The sequence below is a fragment of the Podarcis vaucheri genome, assembly GCF_965113315.1.
Source record: "Podarcis vaucheri genome assembly, chromosome: 8".
NCBI lineage: Eukaryota > Metazoa > Chordata > Lepidosauria > Squamata > Lacertidae > Podarcis > Podarcis vaucheri.
In genome coordinates, this window is record NC_138766.1 from 29,939,899 (window position 1) to 29,962,914 (window position 23,016).

The 23,016-nt window shown below is 43.9% G+C and overlaps 1 protein-coding gene across 3 annotated transcripts; it reads right to left on the reverse strand.

Annotated features, from left to right (window-relative positions):
* Positions 1-830: 830 nt before the first annotated feature.
* Positions 831-22,534, reverse strand: CAGE1 (cancer antigen 1). 3 transcript variants are annotated; one of them, XM_082234250.1, is made up of 16 exons: positions 22,387-22,534; positions 22,027-22,164; positions 20,637-20,733; positions 18,906-19,354; positions 17,954-18,157; positions 15,908-17,119; positions 14,744-14,866; positions 13,265-13,414; positions 10,239-10,349; positions 9,017-9,097; positions 7,429-7,536; positions 6,521-6,625; positions 5,548-5,618; positions 3,210-3,278; positions 1,659-1,701; positions 831-964 (listed from the first exon to the last, which is right to left on the reverse strand). In XM_082234250.1, exons 2-16 carry the CDS (start codon positions 22,108-22,110, stop codon positions 851-853), a joined length of 3,021 nt encoding a protein of 1,006 aa, XP_082090376.1. In that variant the 5' UTR covers positions 22,111-22,164; positions 22,387-22,534; the 3' UTR covers positions 831-850. The 3 variants fall into 3 exon arrangements, with proteins under 3 accessions (XP_082090376.1, XP_082090378.1, XP_082090377.1); XM_082234252.1 differs by lacking the exon at positions 6,521-6,625; XM_082234251.1 differs by lacking the exon at positions 22,027-22,164 and having other exon boundaries at positions 22,387-22,533.
* Between the last annotated feature and the right edge of the window lie 482 nt (positions 22,535-23,016).

Genomic DNA, 23,016 nt, shown 5'->3' on the forward strand with positions numbered 1-23,016 from the left:
CACTCCCACTGCTTCACTTGAGCATTCTTTTAAAAAAGAGAGACTCGTGGCCCCTGCCAGCATTTAAATTTCCCTGTTGTGGACGTGAGCAATGCATGTGGGACAAGCAGGAAAACAAGCTCCTTCCAGTGATGAGAGTCCGGGGAGTGAGATAATGGGGTTTCTCTAGCGGGTGCCTCCTTACCTCAAAGAAGCTCCCATATGAGTGAAAAGGAGATTCCCCCCTTTCCCCCCTGTAAACCGAGTGGTTTACTGCACCCGGGAATGAGGAAAATATCCACTACTGCCATCACACAATCCTCTTCAGTATGACAGGACATAGAAGCATCTCCCTCTTACGAAGTTAGAATCCCCTAAACAGGTTGTGGGGCTCAGAGGTGTGGTTTCGTTAACAGTGTCTTGTGCCAAAATGAAGTGCTGGGCCAGACAGACTATTATTATTATTATTATTATTATTATTATTATTATGGCAACAAAGTAAATGCATTACTTGTTTTTCTAGCTAGGTATTATTTCTAGCACGGGAACTTATTGGACAGCAGAATCTATGTGGATATAATACTGCATATTGGAAAGCAGATATTCGTGTCTGGGAAGTAGAAGGTGTAAAACTTCAATGTACTTGGGTAGGTTAAAAATCAGAAATTTTGGGATCAAAGTTAGATATCTCAAACTGAATTATGTGTTAAGACATGAAAGAGGGTTCATTCTTTAATTCACTTAGCAGCATCTTTGGAAAAGAATTCACTGTATTCAAACATACTTCAAACTGTTGTCTCCTAATAATAAGAAAAGAAAATTATACTCACAAACCAATTAAAAAATGAAGGTTTCTATTTTTTAATCAACTTTAATATGTCATTTGTAAACCTACTTTGCTGCAGTGACAATGACAATCATACTTGGCATATTTAATTGTTTGTCCTTTAGTAACTAAATGGGTTCCACTCAGTTTTTGAAAATCCTGAAAATGGAAGAAAAAAGATTACAGTTCAGATTTTCCTTCAATTTTAAGTCACTAAAGGTGATATCCAACTATGTTGCACGCAGAGTAGACCCAGTGAAATTAATGGAGTAACTTAACCCCAGTTATTTCAGTGGGTATACTCTGAGAAGGCCTAACAGTGCAATTGTACAAGCTTACTCAAAAGAGAGAGCCCCACTGTTTTCAATGGAACTTACTCCCAGGAAAATTACACAGGATTACAGACTTAATGTTATATCTCTCTCTGTTTATATAATTTTGATATGTAATGCTGAAAATTGCAACATGAGATTACAGATAATGATCCAAAGGAACTTAAAGTGCTTTGTTTTGTCTTATGCAGTTAACAGAATTACGGTAAGTATGTTTTTGACTCTTCTATGGATATCAGTGAAAGATAAGTGCTTAACTTTGGACTGTGTCCAATACAACCACACATAATATGCTATATTTTCTTAAAACATCTGAATAAAAATGATAATTCTTTATTTAAACATTTGCAGTCTGCCTTACACTAAAGCAAAGTAGTTTACGACAGTGCTGTTCGGGGAACAGATGGCATTAAAAATCTTAGTTGGCCTGATAAGGAACCAGCATTACCCTTTCAGGAGCAAAATTTGGACCCCGGTCTCCAGTTGCTGATCCTTATTTAGGGCAATATATCTTGACTTACCCCCTGAATCCACATTTTTGGGAAAAATGAAGACCACCCTTGCCTGTGGAAACATAAATAAAGTGCTCACTAAATGCTTCCCCACTTGAAAATGTAACTTCTGGCCATGTAAGTTTGGGGAGTGAGACAGCAGAGAGTAAAGTTACTGCCCAAGATTGAATCAATACCCACAAGTACACAGGGCTAACAGCACTGAGTACTAGACTAGATGTTACAGGCAAATGCAGGCAATACAATCTCAAATACATATATTTTTAACAGGAAACAGCAAGTGCAGAAGGTTCATTCCCCCTTCCTCTATTTTCCCTAGTCCGATTGTCCTCCTGGCAGCATCTTTTCCTGTTTAAAATGGCTGTCATGGTACTGCTATGTGCAAGTATATGGCCACTATGGGTTTAATGGGCAACTTCAGGCAACATAAACGTAGGTGCATTTTTCATGAAATACATATGCACAGTAACAGTAATGGTCTCGGTCCAGTATACCTGAAGGAGCATCTCCTCCTCCATCATTCTGCCTGGACACTGAGGTCCAGCGCTGAGGGCCTTCTGGCGGTTCCCTCACTGCGAGAAGCCAAGTTACAGGGAACCAGGCAGAGGGCCTTCTGGGTGGTGGCACCCACCCTGTGGAACACCCTCCCACCAGATGTCAAAGAGAAAAACAACTACCAGACTTTTAGAAGACATCTGAAGGCAGCCCTGTCTAGGGAAGCTTTTAATGTTTAACAGAGTATTGTATTTTAATATTTTGTTGGAAGCCGCCCAGAGTGGCTGGGGAAACCCAGCCAGATGGGCGGGGTATAAATAATAAATTTATGATGATGATGATGATGATGATGATGATGATAACAGAACAAATGCAGTCATATTATCCACCTGATAGTTGAAGCCTGAAATTTATGTGATGGTACTGGGACTCAACGTGTTGGAAGGTATGTGTAACTGTCCCAATACCCCCGTGAGCAAAAATTATGAGAATTCATTTTTTTGTGTGCTCTGGAGGGCCCCCCAATATTAGCAGATGGGAGCTATAGTTAGGTGGTGGCCACATTTTATTATTTTATAAGAAGCACTTCATGATTATGTTTACCTGTCTATGCAAGTTGTATGTAAAGGAAGACATTCGTAAGTTTGATAATACAGTGGTGCCTCACAAGACGAAATTAATTCGTTCCGCGAGTTTTTTCATCTAGCGAATTTTTCGTCTTGCGAAGCACGGTGTCAGGAAAGTTTTGGAAAAGCTTCAAAAATCACCACAGTCTTCAAAAACCTCAAAAAAGGCTACCACACTGTGTTCTATGAGTTGCTCCTTGAAGTCAAGTCGCAACTGTATTAACGGTGTTAAGAAAAAGGAAACAAACTTGCAAGACGTTTTCGTCTTGCGAAGCAAGCCCATAGGGAAATTCGTCTTGCGAAGCAGCTCAAAAACGCAGAACCCTTTCGTCTAGCAAGTTTTTCGTCTTGCGAGGCATTCGTCTTGCGGGGCACCACTGTAATGTGAGCACTTTCAGAACCCTCCTCTTTTTGAACGTGAAATATATATGAAGTTTACCTCAGCTTTCTGGTATTCATTTTGAACTTCTTAATTAAATCTTCCAAATCCTGGTTTCTTTTCTCTAAACTGCCAGTAAGAGACAATTTAACTGATTGGTACATTTGTTTCAGTTATATGCAGTATGTTCTCATAGAATTTATCAAGATATAGGTTGTCACTGCAATGACGACTTGCAAACTGCTATTCCAGTCTGAAACACATTTACTTGGAAATAAGTCCAATTGATGTCAATGCAGTTTGCGTCCAAGAAAAATAAAAAAATGTTTTGGGACTCGGGATACAAATACACTTAAAAAAAAAACAGGCAGCTAAAGTTCTTGGTTTGTAGATAGATTTGCAAAGATTCATATGTGTCTGAAATTTGTATCTGAAATAGTAATGGAATTGTCATAATTTTGATTTCTTACCCGCCCTTTCCTAAGGGCTGAAAGCAACATCACATTTAAAAAATGATCACCCAGCAAACCCCAATAGAAAATATAAACTACTGCACTAAATGTGTGAAAACTCCAAATGCGTGCCTTGAAAGCCCTTCTACAGAAGAAGGTGTTGCAACACTTCCTGAAAGTCCTTTAGGTTCAAGTTTCAAAGATTCCCCAAGAGAAGTGAATTTGGGACAGTCATAAGATCACCTCTACATGCCTTCGCTGTTTCAATTTAATGCTGTGGATTGTACATGTATAAAGTTCACTTCCCACCCGGCAAGACTCTTAATTTGCCTGTGACCATTCACAAAATACCTGACTTTGCCACTTTCTTCTGGGTAGGAAGAAATGTGGGTTAAACCACAGAGCCTAGGACTTGCTGATCAGAAGGTCAGCGGTTTGAATCCCCACGACGGGGTGAGCTCCCGTTGTTCGGTCCCTGCTCCTGCCAACCTAGCAGTTCGAAAGCACATCAAGTGCAAGTAGATAAATTCGAAACCACGTCAAAGTGCAGCGGGAAGGTAAACGGCATTTCCGTGCACTGCTCTGGTTCGCCAGAAGCGGCTTAGTCATGCTGGCCACATGACCCAGAAGCTGTATGCCGGCTCCCTCTGCCAATAAAGCAAGATGAGCGCTGCAACTCCAGAGTCATCCATGACTGGGCCTAATGGTCAGGAGTCCCTTTACCTTTATACTTTACCCTTTATACTGAAATTAACGAATAACTCCCATTTACTATTTATTTATCAGTCAGCATTTGTATGTCTTCATATAACATAAACTTCTCTGGCAGTTTAACAAATAAATAAATATGGAAGCCACGTAAAGGCAAAATAAGGCACAAAGCCACAAAATCGAAAGCAGCATAAAGAAAACAGAAATAAAACCACATCCTCAAAGTTAAAACACAGATTAAAAAACTGAGAGGCTCTTTCTCTGTCTTCTCTGGTTTTTCCACTGTCATAAAGCACCCTTTGTGTGGGGCACTTTTGTGTGAGAGGAGGAACAGGGCAAGCATCTTTTTGTCACACAAAAGCACCTGAGGATGACGTGAAGTGTGACCCAGGACAGGGAAAATCCCGAGGGACAATTATTCTGTCCGTTATGTTTCTTCCTGTCACTCAATCCCAAAATCAATCCCTGGCCATTGCTAATGTGACTGCAGACAGAGGGGCCTGGAGAGGGACCTTTGGCCCTCAGGCCTGAAGTTTCCAACCCTCCAATATGGGGAAATGGCCTGCTTAATGCTCCTTCTTCCATTTTGTTTCCTCCTGACACTACCCAACACTTGTTTTCATCCCTGTGGGATTCCAGACCCCCCCCCCATTTGAGAGGTTAATAAAATTCCAAAACAGTGGCAGAATTAAAAAAAAGGGGGGGCGAAGGAAGCGTTGATCTATCTGTAGCTCTACTTTGGTGAAAGGCACCCCCTTCTTACTGAGGCTTCTTTACACATGGATGTCGTGCCACGCATTATTTGCCACTGAAAATAGCGGTGTGGTCAGGTGTGAAGCTGGAACGGACTAAGCCCTGAGATGGCATCTTTAGGCTGCTTTCACACCATAACAGCCCAAATTAATTTGCAACCCCAGAGAACATGGAGCTGAACACACTTCCAAGAAGCAGAGCAGCTATTTGATTTAGCTAGAGAGCAGTGACTCCACATGTCTCTCTAGTGGCCGCCAAAACTGTATCAAATGGGTGCAGTCATGTGCTTAAATATCAGCCCAGCATTTGGTTCCAGAGTTCCTAATCTGAAGTGGCTCTATGAAATACTGCAGTGCTAAAACACCCGATTACAAAATTTCATTTAGGTTTCACTCAGTTTTCCAAGTGCAGGAACTGTCTCTTACTATGTGTTTCTGGAACATATACAACAGAAAAGAATCCCGAAGCAATGCTATACCTACTCAGATATTTCTGAATTGGCTTGCTCAAGCCTTTTGTCAGCGCATTCAATAATTTCCTCATATGATGTCACCTTTTAAAATAAAATCAGAAAATGATTTAGCATAGTACAAAAGAGAAAACAGCCAGTGAAATCTCAATGAAAGCATAATATTACCACATCTTTGATTGTATATGATATTTTATTAATTGTGAAATGCCTTGAGTACACTTGTACTCAATTATTTTATTAATTGTGATCTGCCTTGAGTACACTTGTAAATCCCGCCTTTTTGCAACGTTATAGCAATACATAAATATCAGCATTATCACTGATCTATGGAACTTCATCCAGATGAGCACTGCATACAGAAATCCATTTTTAAAAATCACTGCATATAATCCCAGTGAATCCGCTGGGGTAATTAAATGAGTTAAATGGGCTGGAGGTGGATCTTACTGGTATGTTTACACTATCACTCTGCACTATGACAAGGGTGGCTCACATCTGATCCTGCAAGTGAACTGCATCTCTCCAAAAAGAGATTTTTACAGCCTGCATCTTTGCCATTCTTTTTGTAATGAAAACAAGTTCTTTCCTTTTAAGTCATTTGCAACATTTTATTCTTTATTTTACTGCCAATAGATGGAGAGTTGCTTGCTCTTACTTCTGAAAACTCTGTGAGTAAAATCTTTGCAAAGTTAAGTGTCTGTGATTTATTCTAGCCTAAGCATTTTTTGTTCAAAGGTGGATGAAGCCTAGGTGTAAATCTAACCACGTTTCAGCGTGCTTGGAGCTTTGTTTCAGGGATGTCAGCAGCTCAGTAAAGAGCTTCCAGACACATCTGGCCATGGTTGGGATCAGAATGCTGGACAAGATAAACCTGTACCTGATCTAGCAATGGAGTTAGTACAACTCCAGATTACAGTTACTGTGTTTTGAAAGTGAACTGAGTTTTTCAACCTTGTCAGAGTAACACCAGCTCATGCTCATACCTTGCATGTCAAGCTGCCCAAGTCCTTCTGAAGCTCGACAATTTCTCCAGTGAGCTTCTTGCATACTTCTTCTTTGGATGCCAAATTCGCTTCCAGTGCTTTAATCTTCCCAAAGAAAGAATGTCTCATTAAAATTAATGGATAAAACTTGGCCAGGCTGACTCATTTTAATGGGTCTACTCTGAGTAAAAGGTCCTTGAATACCACCCATTATTTTTGTGTTCTCCAAAGTGCCCAACACATTACTAGTGCTAGTCATGCTCAGCCATAGATTAAGCCTGTCAACACCAACTATTTTTCCTGGGATACATCCTGGGAACACCTAGTACAATCGACACATCATCCCAGGAGTGTGCCCATTTTTTTTCCTTGGGAAATGAATGCTTCTTCAATGAAGTAATGGACTAAGACAGGAAAGACAATTGCCCCATACAAACATGTGCTTATAGGGCAATTTGTTTCATCCAGAAACTATTTAGTGTGGAAGTGCCTCTAGAAGTGCACCCAGGAGCTATTCAAAGCAAGCTTCTCTTGGCTCTTTGCTTACAGAATCATAGAACTGTAGAGTTGGAAGGGACCCTGCAAGGCAGGAATATACAGCTGTCCCACATGGGGATTCAACCCATGATCGTGGCGTTATCAGCTTCACACTCTAACCAACGGAGCTATTCATTATGAGGGCTAATTCCTTTGTTGCCGTTTTGGGCTAAAACTGATCCCTTTGGACAAACATGGAGGGCAACCATCCGGCATGTAACAGAATCGGGAACAGAATTCCCACAAATGTCTTCTGAAAACCTTGCAAGGATTTAGGTCTTGCCAACGATAACAGGAATCCCAGTTTTCTGGAAATGGAAGCAATTTCATGGAAATGATTCCTGAGCCCTCTTTCTCTCATATCTACTCACCTCAGCTTGGAGCTCATCAGTTTGCTTGTGGTATTCACTCAGTTTTGTTCTCAGAAGATCAGGCAGGTCTCCGCCATTTTCTGATTCCTCTTCGCCAGCTTCTGTAGCCTGTGAATAAGTACGCATTCAGAACAAGGTGTTAGCCTTTTAACAGCATAACCCTAGTATGTTTACTTGGAAGTAAGTCCTGCTTACTTCCATTTGGCCCATATTTGTTACTTTTCTTAGCAACAGTTGGCCTTTATTATGTATACATAGCAAGTCTACAGTATTTACCCCATGATTAATTCCCCCCAAGTAAGTATATAGGTAAAGGTACCATATTTTTCGCCCCATAAGACGCACCGGCCCATAAGACGCACCTAGATTTTGGGGGGGGGAAATAAAGGGGGAAAAATTATTTCCCCCCCAGGTGCGCTGCGCTACACCAGGAGCTTGGGGCGTGCGGAGCTCAGCGCACCCCAAGCTTCTGCGTGCCGGCAAGGTCTCCGCTAGCGTGGGAGAGCCAGGCGCCTCTCCCAGGGCTAGCGGACCCCTGCGCTAATCCAGAAGCTTGGGGCGAGCTGAGGTCAGCGCGCCCCAAGCTTCTGCGTGCCGGCAAGCAGTCCGCTAGCCCTGGGAGAGCCGCGGGGTCGCTGCGCTACACCATTAGCTTGGGGCGTGCTGAGCTCAGCGCGCCCCAAGCTTCTAGGTGCGCGCGAGCAGTCCGCTGCCGCCCCAAGCCTCGCGCACCCGGCAGGAGGTCCCACCGGGTGCGCGAGGCTTGGGGCGGCAGCGGACTGCTCGCGCGCACCTAGAAGCTTGGGGCGTGCTGAGCTCAGCGCGCCCCAAGCTTCTAGGTGCGCTGCCGCCCCAAGCCTCGCGCACCCGGTGGGACCGGTGGGACCTCCTGCCGGGTGCTCGAGGCTTGCAGACACTCGCCCGAAGCAGGGGGAGCCCTCCCGAGGGCTCCCTGTGCTTCGGGCGACAGGCTGCCGCCCCAAGCCTCGCACACCCGGTGGGACCTCCTGCCGGGCGCGCGAGGCTTGCAGGCATTCGCCCCATAAGACGCACCCCGATTTCCCCTTCATTTTTGGAGGGGGAAAAGTGCATCTTATGGGGCGAAAAATACGGTAAAGGGACCCCTGACCATTAGGTCCAGTTGTGACCGACTCTGGGGTTGCAGCGCTAATCTCGCTTTATTGGCCGAGGGAGCCGGCATACAGCTTCGGGGTCATGTGGCCAGCATGACTAAGCCGCTTCTGGCAAACCAGAGCAGCGCACGGAAACGCCGTTTACCTTCCCGCCGGAGCGGTACCTATTTATCTACTTGCACTTTGGTGTGCTTTCGAAGTGCTAGGTTGGCAGGAGCTGGGACTGAGCAACGGGAGCTCACCCCGTCATGGGGATTCAAACCGCCAACTTTCTGATCAGCAAGTCCTAGGCTCTGTGGTTTAACCCACAGCGCCACCCGTGTCCCTTTTAAGTATGTAGGACTGCAGCCATATTAATGGAACTTCTTGTTTTAAATTAATCCATAATACACGAAATCCAATTCTTCTCCTGATTTTCTTTTAATTTCTGTTCTTTTTCATAATACTGAACTCACCTCAGTATCGGGGTCTTCAGACGCTTTCCCATTAATTATCAACTCCCTCATGGCTGCTATGTTTTCCTTGTGTTTCCTCAACTAAATATTTATAGTGATGAATTACGGGCAAGAGAGGGAAAGGGAAAATTGTACATATTTCATTCAGTTGTGTTTTGTTTCTCCCCAGACTTTCTTATATGCTATACATATATCCCAAAGCAAAACTGACATATTCAAGAAGCCGTAAATTTTATTCATGTTAAATCACTATCCATCTTGCAATGGCACATTAATTGATCCCAGCAGACTGCTCCTGTACTTGTGGCAGGGCATGTAGTTCAGTTTATCGCTTATTTTGTAAGAAATATAAGGATTGATGGTTGAAATGTGTTGTTTTTGTCTGTATGACAGAACGCAGAGGATCCTTATGAAGTTCACCTGCCATTGCATAGCATTCTCATGAACAAGACTCAGACGTACAGACAAACCTCCCATCGAGAATAGCTGTATGTGCCCTGAATTCATAAGTGGTACTTTATGGATTTACTGTATATATTCTCTATTGTATGCAGACCACAGAGCTTTTTCTCAGAACATAACTATCAATCTCAGAGTGGCTCCAAGGAGCACACCGCAGCCGTCGCTGCCATTGCTACAGTGGCAGCAGCAGCAGGTGATTTATTCCTTGAAGCTGCTGCCTGAGGTGGTTGCCTCACATTACCTCATGAATGGGCCGGCCCTGCAGAGGGGGCATATGGTAGAGGGCCTCGAGTGATGAACACAGGGTCCGGATATATTCAAGTTGGGGGAAGCTGTACTGTTTTTAACACTTGATTGGGAGCCGTCCAGAGCGGCTGGGGAAACTCAGCCAGATGGGCGGGGTATAAATAATAAATTATTATTATTATTATTATTATAGATATCGGGGTCCTGAGCCATATAGAGCTTTGCAGGTTAAAACCAACACTTTGTTCCTGTCAGCTGTCTTGTCGCTATATTCTGCCCCAGCTGCAGTTTCCAACGTGTCTTATGGTTTTATTATTCTTTATTAGATTTATATACCCTTCATCAAAAGAACTGAGGGTGGTTCACAAAACAAAAACACAAAGTCTCACAATACAGCACGTTTAGAAGATAATTAGCTATTTTGACATGAGGGTTAAGGACGGCAGGAGTGTTCTTACATATGCGAACACAAAAGCAGGATGTAACTGGGAGGGAAAACAACCAGTGCCCCTACCTCTTTCTCCAAGCTTTTCTTTTTAAATAACAAGCGCTGCATTTTCCCCTTCACTTCAATAACGGTTTCACTTTCCGTGGAACACTCAGCAATTGCCTGATTATCTGTGTCCTATCAAACAACAGTGACATAAAACGAACATTGTTTAAACTCCAAATGGACGCCAATTAGTTTCCTAAGAATTAATGCATCACTTGTAATAAAGTGAATTTCTAAACATGATGGTTGTAGAGCAGCAATTCCCCGATTGCGTGCTGGAGAGGAAGCCATTGGACTGTGAGAAAACGGTTTGCACGTTTCAAGAAATAAGTCAATCCAAATAATTCAAGTTTGACCCCACAGGAAGCTGTTCTGCACACAAATCGCTCCCCTGGTCTTGCCTCCTTCCTGGTAGGAGACATGGCTAGATGCTCATGCAGAAACAGACAAAACGGGCTCTTTTGAGTAAAGTGATTCTTAATCATAGACAGACTAAAGGGATGCCCATATGAACCCACTCCTGCATTTACTGGACACATGAAGGAGTAGTGGGAATGCAACTACCGGCCACATCCCTCCCAAATCATTGAGCATTGGCATTAACCAGAAGCGGGACATACATGTGTACACCTGTATACATGTTCAATTAACCAGCTGTCCTGGACAATCGGGGCTCACAATTGCACAGAGAAGCCCAACACAATTGGTCCTGCACAGGGTCCCTTTTTTCGTAATGCAGAAGACACAGCTGCTGGAGAGGCCTGGCCAGCAGGCATGTTAGGTTCAGGGGAGGATAGCCAGTGAGGGCCTTCCTTGTATTCCCCTCAAGCATTCACTGAATGCTTGAAGGAATTCGTAGGGACACCCCTTTAAAAAAAAAAAAAAAGCTCTTTTGTGGGCGAGGAAGAAGCGCAGCTCACAGTTTGAATCAGACTTGAAGTGGGCCTCAGGTATCGGAAATTTAGGTAAAAGGTAAAAAAAAACCAGAGGAAAGCTTATAAACATCACTGAAAACAGTAGGGAAATAAAAGGTGAGATTCAGAGAAAAGGAGGCACATTTCAGCCACTGGTTTCAACAGAAGAGTTTTATTGAGTAGTGAATTTGCTCCGTAGCAAACATTCTTAGGATGGCTTAACACACGCACAAAACCAAGGCAAGACTGGGTAGCCATTCCCATCAGGGAGAAGCAGCAAGCGGCCTTGTCTTTAGAAGGAAGGCGGTTGTTCTTTCCCCACTGCTTTTCAGACTCGCTCACTCATCAGTTGTTTGTTTCCTTAGCGTACTTTCAGATGTACTTGGCCTGGCAATCCACATATGGATTATGGTGATCCCCATTCTGACTACTGGGAATCCAAATCAACTAGCAAGATATACACAATGGACACACCAACCATTATGCATAACCAGCAATGGCAACTCTAACCTTAACAGGTGAGAGTGCACCTCTTTGTAGAAGTACATCTTCTCTCACTTCCTGTTTAGTGCTACCAGTGCTAGGGGAGGTGACTCTCTAGAAGCACTCTGAGGAGTTACATAGATCCACATAACCCGATGGAAAAGCACTTCGTATTTTCCACTGGTTCCTTCATGAGACTGAAGAATGTGGCCACATGTGAACCAGGGTGTATATTCATTGGAAGGAATCAGATTCATTGAATGCTGGGGCATGGGTGGTCTACCATGTAAGGAACACTATTTCCTATAGAGAAATGCTACTGAACATTACATCACGGTACAGCATGGCACTCTTCTTAACCAAGTATCTCCAACAGAACTCAAGAGTTGCTAATTCAGTTTGCTTCGAGCTGTGATTCCATTCTTTTCAGAGCTGGAAAAAATTCTTACTCAGCTGGTTTAGAACAGGGATTTGATGTTTTCTGAAACTGTTTTGTTTTGTTTTGTTTTAAAAAAAAAGGCAAAATGTCAGGATGCACCCTGCCATTTGAATATGTCACCAAAGACGCTAATAAGCAACTGATGTTCTGCATTAACAAATACTTCCCCTTGTTTAGTCCTGTGGGAAATGTGAATTGTAAATACTTTCCCATACACTTGACTTCGATGCTCATGGAAATTTAATGTAATTTTAACGCAAGCTATCGCTTTGTGTACTATATAACTCTTCCTGTACCTTTGCAGGCAAAATAATATAAAAGCACACCCATGCCCCGTCCACATCGGAGATTACGCTACACATTTGAAGAAAGTACCATGCACTGCACTAACAAAGATACCTTGTCATGATTGCCTGAACTAGCCCTCTGCCTGCAAAGGTATTTTCATAATAATGAGGGATGGAACCTTGGTGTTTACAAAGCACAAAAAGTTAGTGGGCAGTATACAAAAAGGATGGGGAAACTCGCAAGTACACATGCAGACATTTAATTAAAACCTAAGTATATACCTTGCTAGTTATTTGTTCAAAGTGCACCACTGGCCACGGAGAGAGCAGGAGGAGATAACCGGGTGTTTCCTATGTGATCCATAGGTGTCCAACTTTTTAAACTGGGAGGCACATTTAAACGTATCACAATCACTGTGTAGGCACTATCCAAGGACTCAAGGAAGAGCACACAATAAAAACACAAAAGTAGTCAGTACTGTTTCTGTCTGATGTACTTGTGTGAACAGAATCATGGTTGGTTTGGGCAGGCTACCCCTGCAGGCCACTGTTCAGTTTCCCACCCTCTCTGAACCCCTGCAACAAAACAAAACAACAAAAACCACAACCCAGGCAGAGAATGCTGCACTTGTGTCATGTCTGATAGTTAATGATTTAGGAGCCAGAGAAGTGCTACTTCCTAAATAGTAACATCCATGTGATCTGCCTACATAATGGTGATGGAAGAAAAGCTGGAGGGAAGGGAAACATAAAAAAGACTGATTTGTTTTACAGGCAGAGTTGAAAGATCCTTTATTTCAATCTTGTTGGAAATATACAGTACAGTGTATACTGGGTGACAGGTTGTTCTGGATGGACCATAGAATTCATGTTTTAGGTGCTATCAAGGCGGCTATTGAAAAGGGCTGTGGTATTTTGCATTACCTGGCAGGTAAGTAATCCTTCTGCAAGAGCCAGAAGACTGCAGATTTTTGACAAGAGGTGAGATGCTTTCTGGACATAAGGAGAATTGAAATGGTCTTCTTCACTGTGGAGATCTCTGATGGACAAAGCTGAATGCATTGACTTCATGTTCTGTTTTGACAGAGGATACAGTGAGGTACATTAGATTATAATAAAAGAAATGCAAAAACAGGTTGAACATAGAATATCGGCACTGTAAACCTATTAAAAAGCACCATGGAAGCAAAATACCGTATTTTTCGCCCCATAGGACGCACCTAGTTTTCAGGGGTGGAAATCAAGGAAAAAAATATGATCCCCCCCCCCCGCATCTCTGGGAGCAGCGGACAGGCTGCACGCAGCCTGTGCGCTACTCCAAGACCTTCTCCCTGCTTTTGCGGGAGGTGGGGGAATTCCCCCACCTCCCGCAAAAGCCCACAGGAGGGAGAAGGGACGGACTCGGCCAGTCAGTCCCTTCTCCCTCCTTGGGGAAAAGCCCCCAAGAGCGGTGTGCTCTTTAAAGAGCGCAGCTCCTGCGGTCTTTTCGACCCAGCTTGTGCCCCCCCCCATCCTCTGGGGCTGGCGATGGGGGAGGCGCTGCTTTCCCCCACTGCCAGCCTCAAAGAGCAGACTCTCCTGGCTTCAGCGGAAGCAACGCGAAGCCTCCGGAGCGCAGGCTTCGCGTTGCTATCGCTGAAGCCAAGGAGCCTGCATTCGCCCCATAGGATGCGCACACATTTCCCCTTCATTTTTGGAGGGGAAAAAGTGCATCTTATAGGGCAAAAAATACGGTATATTATGGGGTTTTGATTGCCTACAGCAGGCTTCCTCAACCTCAGCCCTCCAGATGTTTTGAGACTACAGTTCCCATCATCCCTGACCACTGGTCCTGCTAGCTAGGGATCATGGGAGTTGTAGGCCAAAAAAACATCTGGAGGGCCGAAGTTGAGGGAGCCTGGCCTACAGCTATGGATGGGGGGACGGGGACTTAAGCTTAAAACTTGTGTTTCCTCCTACCCTAAGTTCAATATCTTATTTAAAACAAACACCAGAACAAGAAAAATATATATAAAGATCTCTGCAGTAAGTATTTTTAATACAAGCTACTCCAAAATCATTGCCATCTTTTGTCCAACTGCCGTTTACTGTTCATAATTGTATGAACATTTCCAAAAGTACGTTTTGCTTAAAAGTAAACATTCCAGGAGTTTAAAAAGACATTCCAGTTTAAATACATGTTTGTGATTTTTTAAAAGAGAAAATAGGCTAATATCTCATCCTTCCTGTTTTTGGCTTTTTTTTAAAATGGAATGTACTTCTTATTACTTCCATTTGGAAAAGGGTGCAGTTTTGACAGAAACTGAAGGCTGAAAGCACCCACACATGCACTCAGACAAAAATTCAAAATAGGAATGATAAAGCTCAGGGGTGTTGCCCTTAATGGTATAAAACTGAGCATACCAAAAGAAACCTTCCCAGAATGTGCATGCTCCACTCGATTATTTCTTCTTTCTTTCTCAACTCTTCCCTCTTCAATCCAAGTTCATATCTGAGAATCTGGATCATTTGGGAATGCAGCTGCTCCTAATATAAAGAGAATACAAGAACATCAGCTTAGGCTATTTGTATATCCCTGAAAACAAGCACTCATAATTTGTCAATCTTCACATTCAGAGTTACTGTTAGGAACCAAACTAGATGTGACCTGGGGGGGGGGGACCTCTTCACCACAGAGAATAAAAGCAGGTTTGTGTTGTACCTGAATTTTCCCTATGGCTAACATCCTTCTATAATGTTTACTCACAACTAAGTCCCATTCTGTAATGGTTCCTTTCCAATGTTATTTAAACATTTCCTGTTTTCTAGTCCCATTCATTTCATTGCCTTTTATTGGCGACACTAAGGGAATTAAGTTATAAATAGTCTCTTGACTACTCTAATGTTAGTTTCTGATCTTGGAGTGGGAAAGGCTTTAATTTCCCTGCACTGGAATAATGAGAGGAAATAACTAATTAACCTTTTTCTTGTGACACTGTGGCCATTCAGACATGTTAAAGGGGGCAATTCATTACTGATATCGGCAATTAACAGGAAGAAATTAAGTACAACAAACAAATACAAAACTGTTAACTTAAGGTACAAGAACTCTGAAGAAATTTTTTTAATACGCTTTGACCAATTGCCCACATTAACACCGCAATTGCATTTGATTAAACAAAACAAAACAAAAGATCTAGGAAGGAAAACCAAGGACGGTGCAGAAAACACTAGACTGCAATCATAGCTGGATAATAATGGCAACATTAATTGGATCTCTGTGAGTGAACAAAGGATGATAATTCCATAGGAAAGGGCTGGTGTGGAAGCATCTGTAATTTTGAGCTAAGAGCAAATCAAGACCATCAACATTTTGGAATACTGTACCTACTTCTCATATTAGCAGTGTGCTTCCAGTAGCCCTGATCCTGTAACAGGAACAAGATGGAGCAGGGAATCTTGCCACAGGGAATGGCGTGAGAAAAAGAAAGCCTGCTTGCTCCTTTCAAAGTATGTGCAAACCTTTACAAACACACACACACACAAAAACTATGTGCTACGCAATGATTTCGAGATAGCCTTGTATACCTTCAGCATTTGTGGCTCTCTAATTTGTCTGCACTGCTCTTTCCACCTGGCAGACTCCAGCTGCAAGAAGCGATTCTCCTCTCTGTTCTTTGCCATCTCCTCCTGCAGCCCACTCGTCTCTGCTCTGAACGCACAGACCTGCTGTTGCATTTTCTCCATCTCGGCCCTTTCCTTCTCAAATTCCGCCTGCAGGAGTTTAATCTGAGCAAGCAGCGTGTTGTACCTGCAGCCCAGGCCCTCCCTTTCTGCCAGCCTCTCGTCCTTCTGCCTCTGCAGTTCTGCCTCCAAGGACAAGGAACGCTTCTGAGCATCCTCGCTTTCTCCCCTCAGTTTGTGCAGAGCCAGCGTGGTGCTGCTGGCTTCACGCTCCAATTTTTGTACGGCGCGATTCAGTTCTTGTATCTCTTGCTCTTTCTTGCGGAGAGTGCAGTCCAGCTCCTTACACTGAGCCATATATTTGACCTTCTCTTCTACCTCTGCCTGGTGCTTTTCTTGAAGAACTCTGTAGTCTGCACTGAGCTTTTCCAACTGCAGCACCAGAGCTTTCTTCTCAGACCCAAAGTCCTGGAGACCATCCTTGGGGTTTCCTGAAGCTCCCGCCATGCACTCTGGATACCCCTCTGCCTCTTCCTTCTTCCCTGTGACTTTGCCCATTGCTTCTATGAGATCAGCAGTGTTCTCCTTCAGCTTCCTGATGGTGTCAATGAAGTCGTGCTTCATGAAAAAGTCCACCTCCTGCTCTTTAAACCTTTTCGCCAAAGAAACATCACAATGGTAAAGGTCCATTACTTGGATCTGTTGCCTCTTTTGGCCTTGCTCTAGTGCCTGGATGATTTTGTTCAAATCCGTATCTCCTTCCTCAAGAAGGAGTTTCTCAATTTCTTTGGTCTTCTCAAAAAATATACTGCCATACTGAAGACCCAAGATATGGGGCAGGTGCTTCTGCTGGTCCAGTTCAAAGTCCTTAATGACCTTGCTGAAGTCCATATCGCCTTCTTGAAGCAGCAACTGCTTTGGACTAAATTCCAGGGTGTTCCAGAGATTATCTGAAGCTCCATAAGGACTCAAGCAGCAGCTCTTTGTTGAATGGGTTGAGGAAAGAGCTTTGTCGCCTCTGTCCCCTTGTGTAACTTCTTCTGCCACGAAGGAGGACTTCTCTGAATGGAGAGGTGAAGGCTCAGCGTTACGCTCTCCTTCAGACACATTTTCAACCTGTATTAACACAGATCACGTGATAAGCAAATATTTAAATCAAAACGTCACGGGTGAAAAGTAATTTCTATGAGATCTGCTTTCTGTAACAAGCGGACTGATGTACTGTAAACTGTTGTAGACTCTACTTGCCCTCACACACTCCTTAGTTTCATCTACCAAGGTATGCAAGCTGGGCAACTGTACAGATTGTTTGTGGTGGACATGATCTAAAGTCCAACAGATTCATACTTAATTTCTTGGCAGTGCCTTAGTACTAAAAGTTGCTTCACACATGTTTTACATATCATAATTTAACCTGGGATGGGGAATGTTTCTTCTCTGGGTGCTTGCTGCCTTGACTTACAACACAGGAAGGTGTTTTGCAGAGTCAGTCTATGAATCCATTTAGCACAGTTTTGTCTACTCCGACTGTCAATGGCTCATCAAGGTTTCAAAGGTAGTTCTTTCCGAGCCCTGCTTCCTGACATCCTTTTGCAGGGGGGATTTTAAGTGGGATTGAAACTGAGAATTTCTGAATGCAAATCATCCCTTCTGCTATTAAACTACAGCCACAACCCAATCATGTGTACATGACTCCACCGAAAGCCATAATATTTGATGTGATCATCTGTGGGGTCACATCAGCTATTGCTCACTCGTACTTCCAAGTCATCAAGTGATGAACGTCAATATAGAACCAATTCTCATTTAAAATAGATCGAACTATGATTCTTTATTTTTTTTACTGATGAAGCTGATTGATACATTATGATAGTACGGCCACTTCTCATGGTTGCTTTTTCTATGATCAATTCTACAATATTTATTATGCTATAAATTTTTAAATCTTACATTTTCTGGTATAAGTATGCTATCGTCCACTTTCTCTCCGCTGATATAACACGCTATATTGCTCTTGAGACGTTCTTTTAAATGTCTGTTTGACTGCACCAGAGTGCGAATGTAATCTAGGTTTTCATCCACAGCATTTGGCAAATCCGTGAGCTCAGAGTCCTGGAAATCTTTCGTTGATTCGTTGTGGTGCCCAGTCTCCATCTGTCAACAAGAGGGATTCAAAGCTGGTTCATTGTATCGGAATGAAAATATACTACTACAGTGGTACCTTGGGTTAAGTACTTAATTCGTTCCAGAGGTCCGTTCTTAACCTGAAACTGTTCTTAACCTGAAGCACCACTTTAGCTAATGGGGCCTCCTGCTGCCGCGATTTCTGTTCTCATTCTGAAGCAAAGTTCGTAACCCGAGGTACTACTTCTGGGTTGGCGGAACCTGAAACGTCTGTAACATGAAACGTCTGTAACCTGAAGCGTATGTAACCCAAGGTACCACTGTACAACCATATCTTTGCCAGACACAAAGCTCTAAGTCAAAAAATTTAGTCAAACCTTGGTTTTCAAACGTCTCGGCTGCCGAACAATTTGGAAGCTGAACGCTGAAAACCCAGAAGTGAATGCTTCTCTTTTCAAATGCGCTTCAGAAGTCAAACGGCTTCCGCAGCAGCACATTTTTCATTTTCACCATTCACTTTGCCGGCAGCCCTTTGATTTTTGAACGTTTCGGAAGTTGAACGGACTTCCGGAACAGATTTCGTTTGAAAACCGAGGTTCCACTGTATGTACATCCCGTATTTCTCATTATAAAAGATCATAGAAAGAGTACAAAGCTTGGACCTCCTGGAAATCTGACAGCATTCTTTGAAAAGGGTAGTTAGGCTATCTACTTTTTTGGACTTAAGAATTGATACCACCACCCTTCCCATCTACAGCCCAGCTAAAGGAAGGCGCACCGTATTTCCTTCATCTGATGCTTTTTCAATCGCATTCGAGCCATTCCATTGGACAATTAAGTCTTCATTAGCCGCACACACGTCTGTCTTCAGTAAAGAGCCTGTGGGCTGTGTGAGGAAACTTGACACAATGGGCGATTCCTTAACAATGCAGTCCAATAAGGACTCTTCCATGATAGGCACATCTGATGTTTCCACCAGTAACTCCTCTGCTTGCATGGCATTTTCGGTTGCGACTTCCTGTGAATCTTCTGGATCAGATTCTTCCCCCGTTCTGTACCATTCCTCCGGCCAACTCTGCATCCTGCACTGTTGCTCTGATTCTCCTTGCTCCAATAATCCCTCGTTGCATTCCTTCCACTCAGTGATAAAAGAGGAATTTTTCATTATAGGGCAAGTTCTTAGCGTGCTCAATGGCGACATTTCTTTCTCTGAAGCATCTTCAAAATCTGCCCGATTAAAACAAAAAATACCGTCAAATTCACTGAGAGAACTGGTGGTACTTTTCAGGTGTGCAGGATTAAAGGTGGTTCTCCTGCTCTCTGTAAGGCAGGTACTAAAGTGAGACAGCAGTTTGAAATCCTCAATCCAGTGATTTAATCCGATATTGCCTCTCATCTTTTGGGGGGACCCCATTTGTGATATTTTTATTTTTTAAAAAAGAATAGTGCTAGGTTGAGCAATGTGGACTAGGAACAAACTACTGAGACTTTGCAGTGCTACTGCCTCTTTAATTAGAAGCTTTTTCACAGCTTGTACAATTGTAATTGTTTCCTTTCAGGAAAGGATACAGCATTACTGAACTGTCCTTAAAAGGTAAAGGTACCCCTGCCTGTACGGGCCAGTCTTGACTGACTCTGGGGTTGTGCGCTCATCTCACTCTAGAGGCCGGGGGCCAGCGCTGTCCGCAGACACTTCCGGGTCACGTGGCCAGCGTGACAAAGCTGCATCTGGCGAGCCAGCGCAGCACACGAAACGCCGTTTACCTTCCCGCTGGTAAGCGGTCCCTATTTATCTACTTGCAACCGGGGATGCTTTCGAACTGCTAGGTTGGCAGGCGCTGGGACCGAACGACGGGAGCGCACCCCGCCGCGGGGATTTGAACCGCCGACCATGCGATCGGCAAGTCCTAGGCGCTGAGGTTTTACCCACAGCGCCACCCGCATCCCAAATTGTCCTTAATTGGCCTTTAATTGCTCTATTTGCTTTCCCTGCCAAAGAAGGATAATTATTGGTTTTCTCTTTGGAGCCAAAACAATTGTTTTTTTTAATTCAACTTTTTATGAGCTAAACTGATGGGCACTTAAGGGGCAGTTAAGAGAGTACACTGGAAGACTTCTAAAATATAGGACACTATAGCAGGATCTTGGTTGTGAGGAGATATATTGCCAAGTAAGACGGTGGTATTATTTGGGTTGCCAACAGCAATCTTACATTAAATGCTCAAACTACTCTTGCCAACAGGAGGACTATCTTAACAGAGCAATGCTTTGCAATCATTTTTGAGACAGTACAGTTCAGCACTGTGGTACATACCAGGAATTTTTACACAACCAAGCCTCACCTCTTGTATTAGCCATGCTAATAATCACTGTCATGTATAAAAGAATATTTCCATAACCAAAAGTGCTCATGTACCTGCTGTGTCGTGTGAAAGAAGGGATCAGGCTAGACATTCAAGAGTTCAAGCACCTATTGCTTCATTTGATATAGCTAAAAAAAGGCACATACCATATGTGAAATCTTTAAACATCAGCTCAGAATGATGGTCTTCTTTGTAGAGTGTGCAGTCAAGTCCACTCTTCCTCATTGAATCCTGCACTTCATTCTGGAATAATTATTTTTTTAAGAGTCATTAATAACCTTTGCAACTGACACGAGGTTTAGGACATCAGGACCTCAACAGCAATAAAATGAGCTGCCCTTGAAAACTGTTCAGAATCTTCAACTAGTTCATAATGCACTGACCAGATTTTTTTTAAAAAAAACTTTATTAAATCATACACATGCATACACACTTATGTCAGGGGATGGTTAGCTCCCTTTCCTCCGATGTCAGTTCCCTGACAACTTACATAAAGTAGCATAATGCATACATAATAAATATAGATAATAAAGAAACAACAGCAGAAGTTGAGAGTAAAGAGGATGTGAAGAGTCACTGAGAGGAAAAATAGCGGCAGTTTTAAACAATGGCAGAGGTTTGGGTAGAGTGAGCAGGGTGTGACACTGAGGGGAGTGTGGAAGCTTGAAACAAAGCAAGAAAGAAGATGCTCTGCTGCATTATCCTTCTGATGTCAGCTTCTGAGTTGTACTCGTCTCTGCTACTCCTACTGGTTAAAAGTTATTTGTTTTTCAAACCAAAACCAGACCCAATGTTCCATCCCTGCTTTACTCAAACCTCTGTTGTTTAAAACCAGCATTTTCATCTCAGTGAGCTTTCACCAGGGGCAAACGAAGGCGTCGTGACACCGAGGGCGGGGCGTCGCTACGTAGGGCGCATGTGTGGCATCGCTATGTACGACACATGCGCCGTATGTAACAATGCTGCACACACGCTGTACATAGCAGTTTGCCAATGGCGGCGCTCCAGCACCGTACAGACAGTGCCGGGATCCTCCGTTCGTGGCTGTAGCGGCGATGGAGTGTTCCCACCGCCGTCCGTACGGCACTCAAGCAGCGCCAGTGGCAAACCGCTATGTACAGCACATGTGTGGCATCACTATGTACAGCGCATGTGTGTGACGCCGCACATGCGCTGTACATAACGGTTTGCCGCCAGTGCTGGGATCCTCTGCTCGCAGCTGCAGTCGCGAACGGAGGGTCCTCCACATGCGACGGCACGATGGCTGCTCGCGCCCCCGCGGGGTGCCTTCTTGTCACCCCCGCAGACATGGCACCCAGGGCGCAACACCGCCTGTTACAACGCCACTGGCCCTCACCCCGCTCTACTCAAACTTGAGACCTGCTCAGTTGGTTTTCATACATGTGCCACCCCACCCCGTCTCCTCTCCTCATAGACTTCTAGCATATCAAGGGCAATAATGGTGGCTACAGCCAAAACAACTACATTCCTAAGCTGCCAAGAGAGAGTACAAGCGATGATTCAAAGAGCACATACTTGGGAGATCTCTGAAGCTGCGCTGCAGCTTTCTAGGTCCAAATAAATGTTGCTGGTGGAAACAGGGTTTACTACTTCACTCATGATAGTTAAAGGCTCCCAGGTGCAAAAAGAAATCCTCCTCTGATGTGCCGATTCCTAAAGAAACATAAGATTATTTTCAGTACCTTAGACACGGTTAAAGCATCATACGCAGCCTAAAACCTATGCATGTCTACTAAGGCATAAAACAAAGTAGAGGCGATTTTACGATTGCACAACCGGTTCATTCGCACTGGGCTGCGCCACCACAACACTGCAGGACAGGCAGAAGTAATTAGAAATCAACCAAAGCAAAGGTCTAAATGCCAAATTGCTCACAGTTTTCCGGATCCATGGAGATCGCCCCAGGTTTCTCCCGAGAGGAGGCTGCAACTTGCTTCCTCGATGCCCCGATCTCCTCTGAAGGGGCTGTTGACAGTTTCTTGTTCGTAAAAGCGCACGTGGCCAACGTCACAAAGAATCTTAAGCCCCCGCAGCCGCTCCATTTGCAAAGAGGAGCGCGCAGTTTTAAGAATAAACACCGCATTTCTCTCGCCGGGCATAATGTATGCAAGCGCAACCCGATCCTCCTTATGCTTCCGTGGAAGTCCTCAAGTTAGGCTCCCCCCCCCCATGTGTAAAGTGTGCAAACGGACCTACTGAACTCCGAGAAAAGCTGGAAAGGACCAAGCTGTCAGTTCCGGATAAATAACGAAGCATGGGATCCCTTGCCTGACCCTGTGCTCAGACGAGCCGCCTAGGATCGACACAGGGCTTTGGGTGCCGAGAAAGGGTAGAGACCGAACATATAGCGGAATAATAAGAACATAAACCGAGCCTGTTGGATCAATGGCACATCTAAGTCCAGCACCCTTGTCTCATAACTGGATGTATGCGGCAAACCTGCAAGCAGTCGGCCAGCAGTCTAAGGTTATTGTTGTTGTGGTTGTTGTTGTTCCGCCTTTCATC